Source organism: Larimichthys crocea, chromosome XVIII (assembly GCF_000972845.2).
Source record: "Larimichthys crocea isolate SSNF chromosome XVIII, L_crocea_2.0, whole genome shotgun sequence".
Classification (NCBI taxonomy): Eukaryota; Metazoa; Chordata; class Actinopteri; family Sciaenidae; genus Larimichthys; species Larimichthys crocea.
This window is the reverse complement of record NC_040028.1, coordinates 11,499,518-11,523,633: the sequence shown is the minus strand read 5'-3', so window position 1 is coordinate 11,523,633 and position 24,116 is coordinate 11,499,518. Positions and strand designations below refer to the sequence as shown.

General features: G+C 40.7%; 1 protein-coding gene across 2 annotated transcripts in view; it reads right to left on the bottom strand.

The window, feature by feature from the left end:
- Nucleotides 1-22,416, bottom strand: part of myo10l3 (myosin X, like 3) — a 52,545-nt gene extending 30,129 nt beyond the window's left edge. For both annotated transcript variants that reach the window (XM_019259852.2, XM_019259853.2), the window contains exons 1-2: nucleotides 22,134-22,416; nucleotides 8,752-8,850 (exon numbers count right to left, since the gene is read on the bottom strand). In XM_019259852.2, the coding sequence (XP_019115397.1) occupies nucleotides 8,752-8,850; nucleotides 22,134-22,154 (120 nt within the window). In that variant the 5' untranslated portion in view covers nucleotides 22,155-22,416. The remainder of the gene's footprint in view (nucleotides 1-8,751; nucleotides 8,851-22,133) is intronic.
- Nucleotides 22,417-24,116: the final 1,700 nt, after the last annotated feature.

The window sequence follows — 24,116 nt, the reverse complement described above, 5'->3', positions numbered from 1 at the left end:
GAATCGTGTGCAAGAATGATTATTTGAGGGTACAAATTTCTACATAGTAATATAGACAGTACTTCATATCCATGAAAAAAAGAGTTTTGGAGCATCAAGCAGAACTCCAAGCTCTAATACAGCAGCTTTCCAACCCAACTGGCTAGTTGCTACCTTGTATATCCAGCAACACTGATTAGAAAGTGATAGTGTAATACATAACAGTAACAATTTAGATTGAAATCTAATATGCCGGCACTTTGTACCAGTGAGTACTAGGACAATTAAAGCACTAAGTTTGTTGTGTAAAGCTGCATACAATAGCAGAATGGAACTAACAATTCTTTAAATTTTAAATTACCTATTGATTATTTTCTTTGTTCAGTCAATTAATCATCTAGTCAATCTAATCAAATATTCAAATGTCTTATTTTGTCTGACTAACAGTCCAAAACTTCAAAATCTTCAGTTTTTGGTGACACGTAAAACAGAAAGACAGAAAAAGCAGCAAATCACTCACATTTTAAAGAGTTGGAGCTTGTAAAAGTTTTAATTTGATTAAAGTACTTAATTAAACATACGATTTATCAATTGAGGACTTGCACCAAGAAACTGATCAGCATCTTATCAGTGAACAATGTAACGAGCAGATGACAGCATAATAAACAGCAGCCACGCCCATTAAATATATGAACTTTGCAGTGTGATATAGCATCTATGCTCTTCTTCGACGTCTTATTTCATATTTTATGTTGTTACCGGCAGTAGGATTGGTTTTAGTTGAAGTGGCCCACAACAAAACACTACATGAAACCTTGCAAGACATTACAATAATACAACTGCACCGTACATGACTTTAATATTACAGATGCAACAACTTCAACGCTCACTTCCAGTATCTCCCATCACAGCTGACAAAGGCAGCAGACAGCCTGTACTGTACACTTACACACAGCCCCCGGGTTTAAATGAATAAAGAAGGAGGGGGGCAGGTAGACAAGTTTACACAGATCTGAATCAAACTACTGGCACAACATCAGTCTTCCACTGTGACCATCGGACATGCATGCATAGATGACAGGCAGATTCAAGTGATTACACTGAGGTTAAAATGACATATCAGATCCCTGACGTGTGCCTGCCTGTGCCTGCTGCCAGCATACCTGACAGATAGGGAGCCCCCCCACCCCCTTTTCCCGTCATGCCTGGACTTCTCTCTTTGAATTGCTCAACTCAAGTTGAGAAAGACACAAGGGGGGGAATAAGAAGCACCAGTGTCTCTATAGTGAAACAGGAGAACAACTCAGAGTCTTGGAGACTTTATGAAGTCAGAAGTCTAATGGAAGAGAACCAAGAACAACTGTGTTGGTCACTTCATGGGAAGCAGTGTTTGTTTGGATCAATATTGATGGACAAGGAGCCTGTGGAGGAGTGAGGAGGATTGTGGTGTCCCAGTGCATTACTGCTGGCTCTTCTGGCACATCGTATTCAAATGTGTCCCAGTTGGGAGTGGACATTGGGTTTCACAGAACTGAGCTGAGTCAGCAATGGTTACACAAGAAAGCCTGAAGAGCATTCATTACTGTCTGTGCTGTCAAATAAAAAAGTTTCTGTGCCAAATGTGTGACGCAAATGCCTCTTCTCATGCACTTATCCCAATATAATGATTGCACTATGCACTATATATTTATAAATAGCATTTGAGTCAGCTGCATAAGGATACAATATATGACCGTAGACACTTTGACAGAGTGCATCTGTGTCTGTCTTATAGATATCTAAAGCTCTGGAGGAGATTGCAGTGGTGAAAGACTGTTTATAAATCATTGCACTGATATGTGTAGGGGGATTGTATCTTTTTCATCTTTATGCAATACATTAACTAAATTGAATCTGTTTAAACATGTGGAAAAACCCCTCATAAGTCTTTGAAATGACAAACTGACTCCGTCATATCCATTCCAGCTCTAGGTGGCCATCAGAGAATGGGCGTAAGCACAATAACAATGCGGTCATCAGTGGGTTGCTACATGTTTTTGCGGTATTAAGGTTTGTGAAAGGGTGCAGACCTCAAAACGCAGCATGCGTGGTGATGTCATTCATCCAGCAGAAGCTTGCAGATTTACAGCCAGATGTCCCTAAACATTCAGCTTTAACCCCACCCTCTCTACTCTGGCAAATTAACCCTGATTCACCAGGCAGGGAATAACTGACAAATAAATCAAACAGGCTTTTCTGCTTGTTTTACATCCTTAATCAGTATTTTCATTGTACACTCAATTACATCACTCACTCAAAGTGATTGATGTCACTATCAACACCTGGGCTCCGGTGGATCGCTGCCGAAAGTGTCGTCATACAAAACCAGATTGTTCTTTATTTGATGAGTGAGGGGGGTGGGGGACAAAACCTGGCATATTATTTGATAAACAAACAAATGCAACTGCAAAAATGTGAATTCTTCTTCTGAACAAGATGATTTTAGATTTATACAATACCAGTGCAGTGATGTATAATTAGCTTTAATTAGCCACCATAAGCTTGTGCTCAAACCAAGCAGCAACATATGTGGCTGTGAAGTGAAACCAAAATGTGCAGTTCCTCAAATGTCCACTTGAGGAACGTGTCAATTTCCATAAGCCCCTATATTAAAATGTCCAACTTCACAGCAGAAATAAACATGTTTACACCCTGGTACAAAACACTGTTTTGGTCTCTATAGCTAAGTTCCCTGATCATGACCACCGTACTGAGATTAAATTTCTATTTAACTCATCTGTTCAAGTTATATTAAGGCTTAAAGTTATGCATAATTAACAGCGTGGCCGCTGTGATTGACAGGTAGGTGCTATTACAGATGGCTTGTTTGAGCAACCAAGCTTCATTCAGCCCACCTCGGGTCTACGGATGATCTGCGGCTTTGCCGATTTTTCAGATTAGCCAGGAGAAGGCAGGACTACCAAGATGGCAGCGGCCAGAGCCACAGATTTTGAGCTTCACAACAGCTCTTCAGATACGAAGTCCATATTTATACTGTCTATGGGTCAAAGCAGACCAAGAGAGGCTGCAGCAGTAAAACACCTGAGTGTCCTGAACTGAGTACGTGTGAGTTTTATTGCTTCTGGTTTCAGAATGTTTTGTTTCTTTATTTTAATAGCTTTGCTTTAAAGATAAACAGGCCTATTAAAATAAAAAGAAGCATGTTCAACATTTCAACTATCTATTGTTTCATTTAATTAACAACAATGTGCTGTGAAATAATTGAGAATATTACCAGCCTCTGAGGTCTGAGTTCACTTTCTGATCAACACCCAATCAGACAAACTAAAGAAATCTGGGATATATCCCCGTCATCCCCGAACATTCTTTACATTCCCACAGCACAAGTTCAAAGCTGCGCCGGGGTGAACGGGAGCAAAGATAACACAGGATAACAAACAGCTAGGAGAGGCCACAGGTCCATGTTACACTCTCGATTGCAGTGAGGACCTCAAGTTTCACAGGAGGAAAACAAATATGGCTTCTTTAGCCAAACACACAATGAGCCGCGTACTTGGAAAGCACCTTCACCATTTCTCCAGAAAAACACACACAAAGGAGAGAGAGGGGGGATTGTCTCTTCATATGTCTGTGTGGGGGTGTTTTTGTGTGCAGATACGATACGGTATGTGTGCTGTTAGTCTGACTCTACATCATATGATGTGACAACCTTTGTTTTTGATCTCCTTCGGATAATTCAGCGCTCAGATTTCACAGAGCCTCAGGGACTTTTTCATGTCTGAAACATCAGATACTCTGAGGAAAACTGAGCCGGAGTTTCCGGGCATTAAAAGATGTTTCACATTCCTCTGTTTTGCTGTACTGTGGTGTTTTATTGTTGGTTTGATTGCTGGTTTCATTCCTGTGAGATAAGTCACTGAGCTTTGTCCTCACAGCCACAACATCAATAGTTATTCATGTTACATGAGTTTGTTTCCAAATAATTTGCTGACTAATCAAACCACAAGGTTCTTTACTATTTCTATTTCAGTCCTTGGGAGGTTCAGTAATGTTAGAAATGTTAAATATCCATCATAAAGATTATACTGGAACATTTTGTTGTTGAGCATCATACCCTGACCCACGTGCTGCTACTAACAATTCACAACACTCCCAACAAAAACCTGGCTAACCCAACAGTGATGTAACAGTGTGTGTCTGTTATTGATTTTCCACTTCCAAAAACAAATGAAATCACAGTTTAGATCTGCTCTGAATTTCATAATAAAAGCCCACAAAGCAAATCTTAATTCAAGCACAAATTAGCTGTAATTAAAGCGATTATTTCATGATTTTAGTCAGTGCATGTCAGGCAATTATTGGAGATGCCTGTTTCACGTGGGGAGCAGCAGCGTCACCATCAATGTTAACGATCTGAGTGGTGTAATGATGGCTGGAGATAATTTCATGCCGCTTAAAACAACATGTGACTCGTAATTGATTAGTGAAAATGTTCACTGTACAAATCAATCCTCTCCAAATGGAGCCCGGTGGTGACACAAAGCAGACAAATAAAACAGCACAGAAAACCTTGATGCTGATTGAAACCTTTGCTGATATGAAACAGAACTTTTTTTGAGTCTTGGATTTTAGGATGAAGCGGTTTAAACAAGCCAAGCTGGGAGATAGACAACTGTTTCTACTAGGATTTTCTTTCTTCATCCATTTCATCCTTCCTTCCTTTTTAAATAAAACCTGAGAGACCAACAAAAAGGAGCATACTCAAAACGACAGAAAGAAATTGAATCCACTGATCTTGAAATTTCACAAAATATTAGAAATCAGCTGACAAATAATTCTGCATGAAATGTACACATACAGTATTTTACACAGATAGAAATTTCAAGGATTATTAGTATTATAGTAGATCTGAAAATGTGAAACTGTTGATAGATAGATCATATATATATCAAAATTATATATTGAATTTTTCATATTTGTTTTGAATGTCTTTATAGTTTGGACTGTTGTAAGGTTGTGAGGGGCATTTTTCATAGTTTTCTGACATTTAATAATAATAATAATAATTTGTTACCTACAGCTACCTACTTACTATTAAATGAGTTGTGATAAATTATGAAATGTTTCATTCTCTTTAATTAAATGTATAAATGACGCAGGTTTAACAGTTTTCTGACTGTAGCAACCATCTGAATTTTAAACTTTCTTGCAGCTGTGACGCTCTCTCCTCCTTTTGTTTCCTCCTCGCTCAAACCACACCCTGCTGCTGCTTTGTTCAACCAGCCCTACTGAATATTCACATATAGGCGGCGTCAGGCTCGGTGGACTGTGTACTGGCAGATATATTCCTGCCTTTAGAAAATGACACATGGGGCAGATACAAAATCACAGGCTTGTGGACACAAACACCGTCTTGTTGATCACTGCCACTCTTTTTTCTTTTTTCTCTCTGTATGACTCTCACTCTCTGTCTTATAGTAAATTCATCTGCTGAAGGAGGATCCCACCCAGACCCGGGAGACATGGGGGGATATATGGCTGGATATATGCTTATTAATAGGAGAAATTGTGAACACAAATAACACAGACAGAGTTTTACATTACAGAAAAATCTTCATGTTACCTATCGTGACATACAGCAAACCCAAATCCTAAAAAAATATTTGTTTACCACACACAAAGATGCTCACAATAATGTTTGTGTAAGCGGAGTTATTTCTGTGAGCACGCTCGTGAATGAACATCACTCACAGAAAAGACTCACATAATGGCTCCATTGACCAGTAATCCAGAAAAGACTGAGGGGCCATCAATGACCTATTTTAAACGACAGACACTGCTACAGGCTACAGGCGGTGGACAACTTCAGAAATTATACTTGGTAAGAGTTGAATTTCATCTCAAAGCAAAGCAGCTACCCAGAGTAAACAAAAGGCTTTGTTTATTGGGTTTAATCATTATTTGTGCTGAAGTGGCGAAAAACTGTTGGTGTCAAAACCGAATAAAGAGTCTAGTTTATCTTTTTGTATTCTTCTTTGGCCAAATGACTATCAATTTATGGCTGCAACTAATGATTATTTCCATTATTGTAAATACAACAATCCATCTGCTGATTATTAATTGTTTGGTCTATAAAAAACAAGACAATATTATATAAGAATGCCCAATTTGATGTGATTAAATTTGTGAAAAACCAAAACCAAGATTTTCAGAATAAAAGTAATTTAGAAACTCTAGGAAGAAATCTCTGACAATTTTTCTTGAAAAATTAACAGTTAATGGATGATCAATACTCATCAATTACAAAACAGTGACATATTTTTCTGTGTTTGAAGATATAAAATAAGAGTTATATATTATCTACTGTCTGTGTCGTTTTTATTGCAGAAAAATGGTGTTTGGGCCTCGTGGAGTAACACAATTCAATCTTATTTTATTGTTCAATAAGACGAGGATGACATCATCAGCAGCAGCAGCCATTTAGTTCAGGTGACAGAGCCACTTCCTGCTTTTCTTTACACCCCTACAAGCCTCTGGGGACAACGGCACACACTGTTAATCCAGCTGGTGCCATCTGGCCTCAAAGAACACACACACACACACACACACTCACGTGCACATACACAGATGGATACATGCACTCAAACACTCACAAAGCCACAAGACATTTAGCTCTCAGTTCAGTGTGTCTGCTGTATCTTACTGGCCCTCCCAGGTCTGTGGTGTACCGGGGATGAGACAGTGATGAATGCTGATATGATGGTTAATGTGACAGAAGCCAGGTCAGCCTGTTAAAGCTGAGGCGGTGTGGGTGAAGACACTTTCTTGTGTTTGCAAGCTGAGCACTCAGGCAGGGAGCTACACCTTATTGTGAGCACTGAAGCAGTGGATAATGGTATATCCCTCCCTCCTGAGGGGAAAATGTTGCCAGGATACATTTACCAAATCGTCTTTGACACTGCACATGGGTCTGAAAACACCAGGACACAGACAAAGACAGACAGATAACAGACACACATATAATACCCTTAACATACTAGCAGAACTGGGTAGAATTAAGATTACAATCGAATCAGACAATGCAAGTAATCCAGGACCAGAGGATCACATGAGGTCAGCCAGCGATCCAGAGGTCTGTTTTTCAGTCGCACATTCCTGTCATTCTGGCTGCAGAGTCTTGGGACACAGAGAAGACACCCATATGTCTGGCGTGATGCCAAACATATCCTGAGCTTGCGTGTAAAGATCATATGAAGCCACAGCACAGACAGTTTGAAAAGAAAAAACTTGATCAATTTGATTTTCTTTTACTTTTGATCCCCTGTGTTTATTCCCATATTCCCTTATTGGTTTTATTGTTGTAGTTTTTATGTTTTGGTCTTTAATTTTTATGCATTTGTTCTTTGTTTACACTTTATTTCTCGTTTTTCTCACTGGCTTTTAGTTATTATAACATTTTTTTACTGTACAGCCTCATTTTATTTATTTTATTGTTGTCTATTTCTGTTTTTATTTGCTCTGTGCTATATAAATAAGGGTAAGGGTTTGAATTTGGAAACTAAATCTTATGCCACGTTAACAAAATGTTTTGGGGTTTTTTAACCCCACTGAGCGTGGTGAAATGTTTTTGGACTGAGAAAAACACCCTGTGGTAAACTCAGGTCATATTAAGACAACAAATACGAAGTGGTGGGGTCTGATTCATATTAAGACAATAAATAACAAGTGGTGGGGTCTGATTCATTTCTCAACCTCTGCCCCGGTGTCGTGAATCCTTCCTAGCTGTGTCAGTCATCCCTGCCCCGCTAACTTCTCACACTACAAGAATCCCAACCACTGACCATGGAAACATCAAACTAATACCCTCAGGATGAGTTCATATGTTCCTTCTCTTCATCTTTAATAACTCTTTACATTCTTGCCTTTCTCACAATTCAGTTGTGTTATACTCCAATGTGAGAGTAAGATTCTTTAAATAAACAGTTTTTATTTTTACAAACAAGAAAAAGATGCTGCTCCTCAACAGCTTGGCGACCGCTCCTTCATACGTCACCCGGCTTCATATAAACAGTCAAGGACTCCAGTGAAGGAATAACACCAGGCTTTGGCTTGTGGGTAAGATGCTGGCTGTGTGACAGAGTTTGGAGGTGGAAAGATGGAATATTTGTTGAGATCCTGTCAGGCTTCGGGCCTTACCCTTGTTCCTTCCCCTGGCTCTGACCTGACAAACAAATGGAGCTAATATGGACGATCACATGCGCCGCTCACAGGGCTTGTTTAGTACAAAGGCATTCCACAAGATAAAAGTGGTAACTGGAAGCTCGTTTTCGATCTACACTCTCAGACCCACAGACTATTTTTTAACCGTCCATCACAACCTCCCTCTCTCTGCCTCTCTCTCTCTCTGAAACAGGATTTCCTCCAGACACAAAGACCACCATGCACTGCCAAACAGATAAGCTCAGGCCAATGACTTGACACAAGGAGGCCATTCCTGTCATTCTTACTTTATTACAAAAGGTGTTGATCCCACCACTGAACCCTGACATGAAACATGTGCAAACAATTAACCTTTCCACATACACACTCGGCTGTACATGTACACCATATCACATCAAGTGTTGATTTGTTTCTTGGCTATTATAAAATCACAACTAATAAAAAAAAAAGCTTAATGGTGCAGAAACGCTGGGCAGATCAGAACTCCGGGTGGTTTAAAGTGAATTATTTGGCAGCATAAATGCTTCAGCATGGAAAAATAAGTCCTCTTACCTTCCCATAGTCAGTGGTGAGGACCAAGGATGAATCATCACAAGAGCTGACGGTGGAGGGGAGGAGTTGCTCTTTGTGTCTCAGCCAGACTCGGGCCCCCTGCAAAACAATAGTCACAACAACAGCATTAGCATCTGGACACAGGGCTCATATTGGAGTCATCTGTTTCATGAAGACAGTACTGGACATTTGCATTAAAATCACATTTCAGGAATGTAACTCTTGTGCTTGACGCTTATGTAGACGATTACAAGCGTGCAAGGAAAGTTCAACCCACGAATATATTTAGCCTTTTTAGGTGTGACATGAAAGTACCAGGTGAGTAATAGCTGTTCAGTCAGAAAAGAAAGCAAAGACACAGAAAGTTCTGGTTGTCTTCCTTCGGTCTTTTCTCCATTTCTCTCAGCATCGTTCTTTACCACATAGCTACACCCTCACCACACAAAACTGGCACAGTTATCCTCTTATTAAACTGTCATTGCCTTTTAGTAGTGCCAGGCCTGTATACAGAGCGATGTGTCAGAGACTAAAAACTACTACTCAAAGAGTCATACGCGCTCTGTAAAACTGTCAAAATGTTTCTTACGATTACCATCTTTTCTTCTTTTCTATATTTCAATCAGACAAACCATAACACACTTCTCCCCATAGTCCCAGAATAGATCTTAGTTCCAGGCAGAGATTAAAACCAGCGCTACAGCTGATCTGGGCAGTCTGGTCTCCTGTGTTTGTGTATCAATGTGAAGTCACTGACCTTCCCAGACATGTTTGTTAGCAGCTCAGTAACCAGGAGCAATAACAGGAATCTGAGGCTGATTGCTCAGACGGACTGTCACTTCCTTACAGTGGTGGAAGATACATTTATAGAACCGGCTGCGCCTTAATGACTGTAATGGATGAGTTGTGAACTAATGGCTGCGCAGTCTAACTTGTAAATCTTTTAGGATGACTGAATCCATGTTTGGGTCAGAAATAACAAAAGTGGCCGCTGGTTAAATAATGTAATTATGATGGTCAACGAATGACCTTTAAAGGAACATTTTACATTATTGGAAAACAGCTAGCCTGGCTGACTTTAAAGGTGCCTGCAAGCGCCTCTAAAGCTCACCAAATAACCGTTATATCTAGTTTATTTAAACTGTACAAACTTCTAGCAAGAAAGCAACAAAGCGTATTTCCAAAAATGTCAAACTTTTCCATTAAGAAGCCTGTTTGTATTTCCTCTACCTTCAGTCTCAACAAATAGAAGTAAATTTCTGGTTTTCAGTGTAAATTTTATAGGATGTGCACTTTTCGCCCCCTTCTTGTAAGCACGTCTGCGAGCGACTAAACACCATTAATCATCACGAGTGCCACCATTGAGGTAGCCAGGAAAACACGGAGCAAAAGGGAATTGTGTGTCCAACAGAGCATAAAACTGAAGAGATCAATATGCATGGATTCCACGAGGAAACCTTATACAAGGTCACCACTTCCAGACATCAATCCTCATTAACTATTAACAACAGGCTGCCACGTGTGCACACACACACACTCTCATCTGTGAAGCACAAATGTCTCTGCCTCCAGGGTCAGAGCAAAGATCAAGATGCTTTTGTTTAATACACTAGATATTTACGTGAAATGCAATCTGTTTGTAACAGAGAAACCATTAAATTAACTCACTCAACAGTCCAGGGTGATGATTGGTCTCCATTGTTTTCTTTCATTTATGTTTCAGACTTCCTTTTTGGACAAAGGGTTACTCAGTCCAACAAGCCAGACTGCAAAGCCACTTCCATCAACAAGGGTTTTTTTTTTTTTCTTCTTTCAGTCGGCTAATGGAGGGCAGCTAAATGTGGCTCTCTCAAACCACTGGAGACAGCGGGTGAGTGGGATAAAGGGGGTCGTGTAAATTAGGTGGAGGCTGAGGTGGTGAGGTGGGGTGTGGGTGGGAGAGGAAGGGTGCAGGCACCTGATAAAATCCCGCCTCCCATTGTCTGGAAAAAAGATCATCAGGACACAAGTGTAACAGAGGTATTCTTCTCTACACGTGGCCATACATTAACTCCATGTAATATGAGACGATTGGTGACTTCCATACCAGTGTCCACCTTGTACCAGCCTGGCATGCATGTCCTATTAAAGGGAAAAGCTGCTTCACGTGAGGTCCAGTGAGGAGATTAACAGAGTTTACTCTATAGATTTTAAGGAGATCAGTCGCTATTATGTAACTGGAAATCGCAGGGGCTTGAATTCAGCAGAATATTGCTGGTACTCATCGCCTTGTAGACGCCGTTTGTGCACAGTGAAGCTGACAAAGTGCAGAAACATGCAGTGAGTAGGTTGCAACAAAAGGCAGATTTCATGAGATGTTAGAGAATAATACAGAAGGCAAGTTGTGACATGGAAAGCAATGAGATGTCTCATGATACTATGTGTTTATACACAGTGTTCAATTTCAGTGACGCAAATATTAATTTTCCAAGAACTAGACCTAAGTGGTTGAGTTGCTGAGTCAGAGTGCCAGATCTTGTTTCCATTCAACACGAACAAGGATCAAAGAGAAAACCTTCAGCCACAATTTTACAGATAAAGACACATAAATATCTCCACGCTGCACGCTTGTTCAAGTTTCAAAAGGAATTACAGTAAAGACCCAATAATCAACATAATAACTGGTTAATTAAATGAGTCGACACTACATGGTAAACCAAAAGTCAGCAAGAAGCCGGCCCATAAAGATCCTAATTCTGGCTTGGCTTGCTGCACCAGCGTCTGTGCAGAGTGACTTACTCTCTGGAGAAATGCCCACGAGGCACTATAATCAAAATTGTCCTATTTTGCACATATATCATATTCAACATCATCCTTTTTTTCCATTTGTTTTTATTCATTTTAACAGTGTACTACATCCACAAAGAAACTACAAGTAAGGAAAGGTAAGTTCTGCATAGGAAAAACTATACACAAATAAATAACATCAATGAACTTTAAAAAGTCAGTTGAGGACAACCCTGGCACACCAATGGTATCCAATATCCCTTACCCTCTCTAAGATGTTACACACAATGTATGCAAGAATTGCTGCATCCTGTCACAATAAAAGAAAAAAAGTTGGTAAGTAGTCACACATTATAAAATAGTCTATTCTGTAAACATTTTGACATTTAAGTCTGTCTTAGATAGCATAGACTGGGATTTGTCTGGATGACTAATCAGCCATTAAAGCTGAAGTTGGTAGAAGCTCAAGAAAGCCATTGCAAGATGTGTTTGTACATTTGTTTGCCTTTATATGTGAGCGTGTGTGTCTAAAGAGTCTGAGGCTGAAGGGTATAAAGTAGAGATGAATTGTCTCAGCAACAGATGGTCTCACCAAAACTCCTCCCCCCTTGTCCCCTCCATCCTTAGGAGCTCCGTCACTAAGTCAAGACAAAGGCAACCACCTCTGACTGAGAGCTCAGAAGTTAACCAGGCGGAAATATCCCAAACAAAAGCCAGCTGGGACACAAAGGGACACGGGTATCAGCTCCTGTTAAATCCTCCAAACTTGAAGCACAACTAACTATTGACCGCTGACTAAACCAGTGAAACACAGCATGTGTATTTCTTGGATAATAATCACTGAAAAGTACAGTTTTAATTTGGTAATGAAACACAGACCTCACTGAGTTTAATTATCACCGTCTCTTCTGTGCCTCCGGTATCCAGATGTTTTAATAGCTGCATTAAAAAACAAAGCTGGACCGCTGCCATGATATTTCCAGCTCAAACTCATTTCAAATTCTTAATGCTGCATGTCACTGAGCACGTGTAGTACTGCTGAGGCAGAACCAGCTGACAATAGTAATCCGATCCACCAAAACAGGCCGTACAGCGACGTCCCATCATGCTTTCTGACACAGAAACCACTCGGCTGAATGCTGTGATCCCAGAGTTGGTGGCTTGAGTTTCTGCGGCTTGTATAATGACATCCAGCTCAGAGATTTGATAATGAATGAGCCTTAAATATTTAAGGGCATACACAGTACAAGGTGCCACGGCTCTTTCTCTGCTGTCTGGCGTAGCATGAGCGAAGACGGTATCGGGTGATCGCATCAGCCAGAACAAAAGAAAGCTAATTAACTCGGCCTAACTTGTAAACGGTTGAACAATTAGTTATGAAAAGCCAATTTCTCGGATCATAGTGTAGTTTCAAGGAACGGTGAGTGAACAACGCCTGCCCAGTGGACAGCAGTGAAGGCTGCAGGTAGGGCTGACTGCTGGCCAGGTCTGATGCCTGGCTGAGAGAGGAGTACATCCAACTGGATCCACGACAAGCATCTCATTTGTTGTGCTCAGAAGTGGAAGAGGATAAATGTAACACAGGAACGTGTCCACCAGGAACATTTTGGTCCAAAAGAAACTGTAGCTGTTGCCCGCTTTCACTTGTCCCTCTCAAATTTCCTCGCTTTCGTGTGTTCATCTATGATTTTTTTATAATTATTTATTTGGCAATCACTGTTGATCCAAGATAAAGTTTTCAATGATCTGCTACGTCTCAGAAGCAGATGTTCGAAAACACATCTGGACCGTAGGCCCAGCAATCCATTGACACTTCAAATACCAGGACATAACAGCATTAACATAACAATAGAGAGGCATAAGGCCATGTCATCAACCCTTAGTGACCTCACTTATAGTGGCGGGACAGATGTGTAGTCCAGGACACTAGGGTCAAATACCATATTGACACTTGCATGTTGCCAGCGTGTGTGGGTAACAACTCTGATGTAGGTCAAATTAGCGAATATTCAAGTTAAAATACAATGAGTGTTGCCTTTTTCCAGTTGAGACCAACAAAATCCAGTGACTTTTTCCAATTTACCTAACTTGCATGGCTTTAAACTACAGACGGGAACAGACTTGGAGAGCACATGAGGAAATGGGGTCAGTAGGCCTGTGGACTCTCTCGTTTTGGCTGAAAAAAAAAATACATTTAGCAGAAATTTGGCTTTTAAATTTGTTTGTAATGGCTATGTGTGAAGGCTAATCAATTCACAGGAATGTAGCAAGAGGAAAACAACAACCGGTAACAATGCAGGACTTTATTACTTTGACCATCAAAAGGGAGCCAAATTCAGGGATTGAAACCAAATCTCCTGAATGCTGAATGAGTGGAATGAGGACGGATCCGCCAAGTAGCTGGTGAGATTAAATAAATAGGCTGAGTGCAGCTGGCAGGGTAATCTGGGTAAAGGTCCCTCTGGGTCTTTGGCCACAAGCTTTCCATTGGGGCAAATTCTGTACATACCATCTTAGCTGAAAGCTACTGGATATAATATCACATCACAAACACAGAAAGACTTATTTATTATCTTATTAAACCAACATTTTGACTAAGTTTAGTCTCTACTGACATTTTTATAATTTCATTTTTTAATAATTTCACATCTTAGCAGCTCCCCTGGGCCAGTAAGGGGTTAAATACCATTCTCAGTTGTGTTTATTGAGGGAAATTTCTTGCACCAATTTTCCAAGCATTGAGCCATGCAACCCTCTGGCAACATACACGTTTCTGTAACCCTCAAGCCACTGTCATCTGGCTCATCACTTTGTATATGATGTAATTACTGAGCAGTATAAAGAATAACCAATAGTGATTTAACACAAATGTGCCTCCACATGCTTCATTTTGTATTTTACATTAAATTGTTTCTTTGTTTCCTCGTTGCCACTGTAACATCTGCCGGCCTGCTGCACACAGCACATCCCGTGCCTGCAGCCAGCATGGGGTGAGGTCGGGGAAGGGCAGGGTATGCGACCGAGGGGAGAAATCACATGATTAAAAGTAACCCTTCAGCATCTGTGCTGCAAGACTTATGAATTAATGATGGAGGGAGCAGCTGATCAGAAATTAGCTAATGGAAGAGGAGGAGTCCCACTGGGAAGAGGGGCTTCCCCTCGTCTGTGGCGGAAAAAAAGGGGGGGAACAAGGGTGGAGGGTGCAGTTCATCAATTGTTCTTGACTCCAAGGGGCTGCCTGTACTACCCCCACCACCCCCTGCTGAGGAAGCTATAAACAGACTTAACGCAGGATAGCCTGGAGGGAGCAGCCTCGTTGGTTAACACTGTGATATTCATATTCAACGACTGTTTTTGTTAAAGCAGAAGGTCTGAGAATGATGAAGTTCTGAATGTGTCACCGGGTTAATGGAAATCAAATACATGCGACGCAGCAGTGGCAGCAACTTGCTGTCATCACTGTCTTTTAATCTGGTTTCATTAACACACTAAATTTAACGAGTGGCTCACAACAATCATCTAAGTAGAGCGAATATGTACAGGGTTATTTGTCTCAGTGTGTCTGCATGTGTTTGGTAGTGTGTGTGTGTGTTGGGGTGGGGGTTAAAAAGCACCTCCCCCATCATCATCTGATGTAGCTAAACTACTGTGTCGCTAATGAGGATATTGAAGAGAATTTGCATAACAAATTATGTCTTCAAGAGCACAATAGAAAGAAGAACACTTGACACTCTGCCACAGACTCTTGGCACAGCATCCTGTTTTACATCCTTATCCTGTGTGAACATATTTCCCATCCACTTCTGTCCTACAGTGATCAGAGTATTAGTATGATCCTGTGCTCTGGGTAATGATACTATTCCTAACAACAAAATGGGACAGATCGTGTGATTGCTGCATGTTTGATTGGATTGTGTCAGCTAAGCTTCATGACTTTGGATATCTACAGTGCCACCTGGCACATTCCTGCTCCTCCTGTCATCTACATATCTAGCCCTCTCTGTGCTCATCTGTGGATTGCGATGGGGTCACACAGCAGGAATCCCAGAGATATTTCAGGAATGCTGCTCAGTCAGGACTGTCTAAGTAGTGCTTGTTCAGGTTGAATGGAGCCATGACTGGGTGATCTGTTGCTTTGCCTTTGACCTTAAGTCACACCTCATACTGTACCGTTATGGCTCATGGGGGACCTCCTGTCTAACACAGGTTATAATCTTGGACGTGTGTTCTATAACTGACACAGATTATTGATTAATAAAACGAAAAGGTTTCTCAAATACTTGACGTACGTGCTTTTCTCTGTTATCATTTTGAATGTAAAAACTCTCAATATTTTATGCAATTGTTATGATTTTGTAGACTTATCTTTACACACCCATGTCTAAAATGATTAGTCAGTCATCGCTGATCAAAAGAAAATCAATCAGCAACTATTTTTATAATTGTTTAATTGATTAAGTTAAGGAAAAGCCAAAACATACTCTGATTCAAGCTCCTCAAATGTGAAGATTACTTTCTTTCCTTGTGTAATGTGACAGTACACTGAATACCTTTTGTTTTTTGGACAACCAATTTGAAGATGTTATGTTTGGTATAGACATTTGTGATCTTTTCTGACATTTTATTGACCATATGATTGATCCATTGTTGAAAACAAAGAGAGAGTCAGCAGATAAATCAATAATGAAAATGACAAATCATGAGAACAATTCATTAGCTTTCAATACTCTCACAGCAGTCAGCTCAGCCTACCGCTCACAGAAGCTGCATCACCAACTGCGCAAGCACATACATCACATTTAAAGCTCATAATTTGTAATGGTAGGGAGGGAGGAGACATCGGCGGTCAGGATGATGAAACTGTGCCTCAAACGATTGGACACATTGGAGATATATGTATGAGGCTGTGCAGCGTTTAAAAGTTCAAGCAGCGCTGCAGTGCCTCCATCCCCGGGACTGAACAAAGAAAAACTGCTGCTATTTTTTCTGTTGCTGGGAAATGTGAAGAGTATTTTTTTTATATTCTGTCAAAGCATGAGGATGTGAGGGAAGGTTGGATTCAAGTGGGAGAGATAAACACACGTAGAGTCTTGAAAACATGGAACATTCCTCCTCATTACAGCCTCAACAGCAAAGTGTACAATCCTACAAACAACCTCAGGCCAAACCACACACACTCATGTCTAATAAAACAAACTGGGAATGGATGGGAAAGCTAACAGGTCATGACTGTGGACTGTGCCATGCTGTGTTGTTTGCTTCTGTTATGCACCAAGGTGCCAGTTAGACTCTTCGGGCCACTGCAGTCATGCAGCGTGGGATGTGTACTTAGACCCGGCGGGGTGTTCGTCATGCAATTAGTCCTGAAATTACAACTATAACAGTAACCTCATCACAAGGGAGTCAACAGTTTTTAAAAATATTTTTTATATCCCCTTGTGGTTAGATGTGGAACGTATACACATAGGAAAATGTAATATACAACCATGCATGTGCAGAGACACACATACTCCATCGTGTAATAGGCCGCCTCTGTGCGCAGTAATCATAGGGGGCTAAAAAAGGAAAGTCAACATCTGGGCTGGGAGCAGTAATCACAGGTTGGCTGTTATTAAACTGCCAGATGAGACCTCCAAACCGAGAGGATTTAAGCTACTCTCATTACCAGCTCACAGTGTCTGTCAGGTAGGGCAGCCAAGGTGAAGGCCAACAGACATTTATTATGCCGGGGTTAAGCAGCGATGAACAGCTGCTTAACAAAAGGAGAACAAATCAATTTTCTCTGCGTAACACTCCTTAGATCCTTAAAAATGATGCATGCGAGTCTGGTTAAAAAAAAAAAAGAAAAAAGAAGAAGAAAGGGTGTATTTGTGGAGTGGCAGGATTGATGTGGTTTACCTCCTGGAGATAAACCAGGACATTACTGAAAATCTTAAAAAGAAGCAGTTCAGAGAAGATTGATGCAACTTCATGTCTGTGCTTAGCTTAGATGATCAAGAACCGGTCCAACTGTAAAGCCCATTGAACAAACAAGACAACACATGTTAAGTAGTGAGCTTTAAAGCTGTTGGTGGGTGGATTTTGTTACCTTTAGACAAAGTCAGGCTATGGTAATTACTAGATAAATGACTCCCACCGTCATCCCTGTCCCTGTTTCTCTTAAACAAGATGAGTACATCAAAACATCCAGGCGTATCTCTGCATGACTGTACAACAATTTCTTCATTTCACCTCATATCCACAGGTTTGGCAAACAAAAGCTGAGGATGTTTTCCTTCATATTAAATGTGTTAAAAGGGCAAGAAATTTGTGATGTGCCCAAACGCCCATGGTGATTTATATTTCAGAGAATGACGCACACGCAGACGCACACACACACACACACACACACAGACAGAGACAGGGAGGGCAGGAAGGATGGGTGTTGGAGACTAGACAGAACTAGTTATGTTTTTGTGAGCTGTGCCATGTTCACAAGACATAGTTCAGATGAGGAGATGGATACCATACTCATGTCTTTACAGTAAATATGAAGCTACTGTAACTGTGACTACGAAGACCACCTAAACACACATGCTGTAAGTACAACATGTCATTTTTATACTTTGGTTTAACAGATGAAAACATGTTAGGATTATCTTCACACAGACAGGCTAGTGGTTCCCCTCTGTTTCCAGTCTTTATGCTAAGCTATGATAATTGTAAGTACTATGTACGATAAGGCCCTAGCTGTATATTTACTTTTTCCCCCTTCATCTGATTCTTGGCAACAAAGCGAATAAGCACATTTCCCATAAGGTCAAACTATTGCTTCAAGGTTACGCCATCAAGAAATAGTTGTCACATCATTTCATGCATTTGCTTGTCCCTCACCGTGAGCGAATAGACACGAAGACGTGCACACGCACTGCATTATTTGTTATTAGGATCAAGTTGTTCTTTTTCTCTCATTAAACACGGACAGCCTTGTTTGAAAAGCGCTTGGTGATGCAGCAGGTTAAATCTAAAGTCAACAGGGCGGTGTCAGCAGGAGGTTATCACAGCCTTGAGCCCCCTCATGTGATGTCAGCCCACTGATAGACAGGGCTCATGTTACTGATAGAGACTCAAGAAATGCAAACACAAGCTAGTGAGGTGAAAAGACATTTAGACTGTTATTATTACTACAGCTGATTCCAGTTCCAAAGAATTTAAAATGTAGAAAATGACTTGAAAATCCCAAATTTATATTTTGAGTGATGGTTTTTATGCCGTAACACCAGGGATCTGTGTTATTATGAGGATTATCCGTGTTATTTGGTGTGTGGTCAGACAATGCCTGTTGGTAATTAGTCCCAGTGCTCTTGTGACAGATTAAACCACCTCCAGACTGTACCAAAGCTGCAGGAGTTGTGCTGACGCACACATATAAACCACTGCCCCGATAATACCTCCCTCTGTTCGTTCATAAATATGCAGCATTGTTAATTTACCGCAGCTTCGAGACTCTCCACAGCATTGTTTGAAAGCCTCCTAATTGGATCCGATAATGCACAATAATAACGTCAAGCTTAATTACAAACAAAGACAGAAAAAAATTCAAAGGAATGCAGGATCCATTAGCCATTTCTGTACCTTCGCCTCCTTCCTTACAGCCTAACTTTACATCCTGACTTCCTTCCTCGCTCCATCAGCCGTCTGCATGGCTGGAAGTGAAGAGTTGTGATCTCAGATTCTCAGCTCTCCAAAGGGGCAGCTGGAGGAAGTGACAACTGGGTTGAAAAGACCCCTAGTAGAAAAATAGTCCACCCTCTGGTGCAGGTTGGCCTTTCTCACATTACCCATTTCAACGCAGAATGCTTACTGAGCATGCCGATCCACGGCTCCGGCTTCAAAGACCTAGACATAAACAGCACATAGGGCTGTGAGGGATGTTTCAGGATGGGGAGAATGCGTGTGTGTGGTGTGAAACCTAAAGCTTCATCACCACAGCTCTACAATGCATGGATGACAGACGGCCATGACCGGGAATTTAAGGGGTCAGGGTTGGGAATTTGGGATTCCCTCTGTCAGAGTGTCTTTGACAGAGAGAGAGAGGAATTTGGTGTGTAATGCAAGCAAGGAGTTAACGGGTGTGGAAAGGTCCTCATGTGGCTTTGCAGTGTGTAGCAGCTGTTGCTATAAAAGAACTGATTGCCAAATTTAGAAATGCACATAACTGTGAATCAACTTCATCGACAGGATGTTTCGCAAAGACATAAAATATCTAAAGTATTCTGTTACACGTGTGAAGGTGGTTTAATCCGTGAAGAGATGACACAGAGGAAGAAAGACAAAACACACATGCAAAAAGCCACACAAGCTTGTATGTGGGTATATCTTACATATAGGGATCATATTTACTGACATAGGAAGGTCTAAGATGACCAAAACCCAGCAGCCTGACAGACTTTTAAAGGGACAGACAACATCCCTGACACACTCCACATATCCGTGTATGCTTAGTGGGTCACATCCAGTCAGAGGACGGATTGGGTGTGGAGTCAAGGCAGCGTCGCTGAGGCTTTTATGGGGTTGTGTCAGCTCCTGAGAGGAAAGGCCACGCTGATGGACAGGATGGGTTTTGCTCTGAGCCCACGCCCTTATATGCCTGCCACTCCTCTTATTACTCTAACTCTCTCTCTCTGTCATCACAAACAGTGACATGCAAGGGAAAGCTGACTGAGATAAATTAATAAACCTGATCTTCTCGAATCAAGAAGTAGATCTGAACATGTTTAAAGCAGTTATATGCAAAGGCTTAGCAAAAACACAATGACACCATTCATGCGTTGACATCCATGATCATGTTATCTGTCAAAATCGCAGTCATGAATAATTCCTAAGACTTAAAGTGAGTTGGGTTTAATCCTTGTCTTACTTCACTTCCAGAATTCCTGCTTAATTAAATCCACACTGGTTGCACTGAAGAGTTCAGGATACTGGCTTGCTTCCATGACCTGACAGCTGATTAATTTTTCATTAAAGAAAGTGACCACCACAAATACCTCTATTTTGCTGCTTTTTCTACAGTTGTTGCCCACTAATGATCAGTTACAGGGGTAGAGTTTGCTTCGGGGGGGTTCGTGTTAGTTGGAATGCCATCGGGCCGTCCCACTTGAATATACTGACAAAAAAGGTTTTGAGGCATCAAATGACACTAGACTGACACTCAGACTGATACATTCTGACCAAATTACACAAAGAAACTTTGATCTTCCCAAATAAATTCTGTTGATCGAGACACAGGAAAGTACTGTTTGTTATACCTGAGGATGAAAAACAATATACTACATAGACACATTAGAAAATAAAAGAATACTGGATGAACATTTCACACAGTTGGCAGAGGACACACGCCAAATTACAACAGTGATGTTGAAATAATTACTTTCCTTTGCAACATAATACTCTAATAAAAATCAGATTACAACCCAAAATCCAGTTCACCCCAATCTCTCCATTACACAGTTGGTTTATACAGCAGAATATTGAAAACTATACTTTAGATACGACATATGATTCTACCTGCATTGGTGTTTATTGTAGAGAAATACTGCTCAGTCTAACTACTTTCTTGCCAAAAAAAAAAAAAATCTATATCCCATCCTTTCCACCATCCTTATAAGTTGGGATGTGTAGTTTTCTTGGACAAAATATATATATATGAATGATTTTTTGAAGGTTAGTCAAACTCTGGGATGAATTGCTTACTTTAGTTTTGTACTGAATTGGAAATACCAAATCAATTATGTCCATTTTTTAAAAGTGTTTTCCAGCTTTGGTCAAACATTTCTGTCATGTCAGTTTAAAGTCACCTCTGAAACATTATTCCCATACTGAGACACATCGCTGGGGGTAAAGCACTGCTGATGCTGTTGATAGAGGAGGTGAGTGAAGGGATTAAGAGAGGTGGAGACTCACAAAGTGTCTATCTGTCTGAGACTGTGCGTGCCCTCTGAGTCAGAGGTGGATGACAAATCAGACCTATAGCCAGTCTCTACATAACCCTCTCTGAGTGTGGTGCTGTCTGGGTTGAGCTGCAGATGACACATCCAACCTACATGGGCACACACACTCAGCTTTTACAGGCATTTACGGAGTGCTGGGGGTCTCTGCCATAAAAGTACAAAGGAGGAAAAGGGAAGCTGATACATGAGTGTTTGTTTGTCTTTGTTTGTGAGTAATGACATTTTCTGTCCACAAATGAAAAGTCATGCACAGATATAGTGTTTTTAAATGTGTCAGAGGCTTGTTGGGGTATTACAGTTCCCAGTACAGCTGCATCCTGTAGACCAGCCCAGTGCAAGCACACCACCACCGCTAGTCTGTGATATATCTCAGCACAAAGATCACACACATGGCAGATCATATGTGGGGAAAGTGCTGCCAGTTTACTAGTTAGGTAGTTAACCAGCAAGTTGATTAAGATTGAAAACTGGACTGATCTGAAAGCAGCCAGGCTCAGAAACGCGCACAACATAGTGAAACAAAACAAAGACGCGTCGCGGTCCCAAAAAAATAATTTACGCATCACGTTTAAAGTGGAGATACAAACACAAAAAACATGTTTTGTGCGTGGACAAAGTGCTCTAACTTACCTCTAAAAAGAAAGTATCCATTTTAACCAGAGCCCGACCTCACGTCCCTTTGTAGTCTGAGTTCAGGGTACCACAGTTGAGGAGGAGGAGGAGGAGAGGAAGCTGTATTCCCAAATGATTTCCATCCAATTCGTTTAAGATTAAGTTAAAATAAAATCTTATTTCGTCCTCTTTGCTCAAAACACTGCACCGGTCAGAGACGAGTCATTCTGCAGTCCTATTTTCTTACACTTGAGAGTAGTTTGTTCAGTGTCCCGTGGAGCCTCTGTGCCAGTGTTTCTGCTGTCTAGTCATTTCAATGAACCCGGCACATTATGCACAGAGGCGGAGCCTGCAGGGTCCCAGACCTCCTCTCAGCATACGCCCTCTTTGTGTCCATTTCTACAAAAGGGGGTCTGATGGTTTTAAAGGATGTGCACCTTTCCTCTGTGTTATTCAACGCACGTTGACTCTTTATTTAAGGCAGGCATATTTTAGACAGGAATGCATATACAAAGGGAGGAACTGTTGCCAAATGAAAGATACTGGGTGGTACTCAATTCACCCCCAGTTATCCAATCAGGCTTATGTAGCAGGAGAAAGAGGAAGTCACAGATCAGGGGAGATTGTTTACCAAATGATGTGGATCTCAGAACATATCGAGTCAAAACTGAAGTGCAGCCAATGTGGACAAAAATTGCAGTTCCTTGATTGGCCACTTGGGGCTGGCTACAGAACGAGTCAATCTCCATAAGCCCCCATGTTGAAATATCCAGCTATCCTGGTACAAAAAACTGTTTTGGTCTCTATGGCTAATTTTCCCACTGATGACAACTGTACTGTAAGTCTGAATTTCTATATATAACATCCGTTCCGATTATATTAGTTATGCATAAATAACAGCGTGGATGATTGACAGGTAGGTGCCGTTACAGGTGGCTAGTTTGACCACCCGCCTCATGTCCACCAATGATCTATGTCTTTGCGATTTTTAGATTAGCAACACTTTATTTGGAAGTGTTATCAAAGAAACTAGTATAATAAAAAACATTTTACAGTGAAGTTTTCTGGTCCAAAAGATGACGTACTGGCTGATGTACTTGATATGGGTCTCTGGAAACTTGACTATATCAAACTGTCAAGTGCTAGACAGCATTAAATGCCCGGAATCAAATTTATACTTAATCTTTGATAAAACATCCTTATTCAAACTGTATTTTGCTCACAGTGTTTTTCCATCCATCCATCCATTTTCCGTAAGCACTAATCCTTATCAGGGTTGCTGGGCAGGCTTCTTGTAAAGCTGATTTGTGTTAAGAAAAATGAAACACAGAAAAACATTGTATTCCTGCATACGAGGTATTAGTGCCAAACTGGAAGTTACTCAAGTTTTCATTACCCTTATCATGCCCAGTAGAGCATTCACTCCTTGCTAATACTGCATATTTGTTTAGTAGCCTACCTGTTATAAGGTAAGCTACTATTCAGTGATTTTCACCTGTTTATTCTATAATCTCTATACATCCATGCAGCCTTAGGATAACCAAATCTGAGAATACATATCTGTCTCAATTTGCATTGCACACACAAATTTGTATTTGTTCATGGCCACCTGTATTTTTGCATTGATTTTCTTGCATTCAACCTGAACACTTTAAGAAGAATGCTAACAGATACACCATTAGGTCATAAATAATGTTACCCAACTTTACCAAACCAACAAACAACAAACAAGTTTGAATGGCTCCAATTTATTCTTTTGGCAAACCTACTTTGTATTTTTAGTAACATTTTGCAATGCAATGCTGACCATTATTTTTTAGAATATATATTTCTTGTTTATGGATATGCCCAAAGAAAAGGTATTATTAATTAGTTGTTTATTGACACTTTCTTTTGAGGATGCTACAAGTTCTTTTCTCTCACTTTTGAGATAATAATTACAGATACATACAGAAGTAACAACCCTATGGAATCGCACTGGTTGTCTTTTAAGCTCATGTA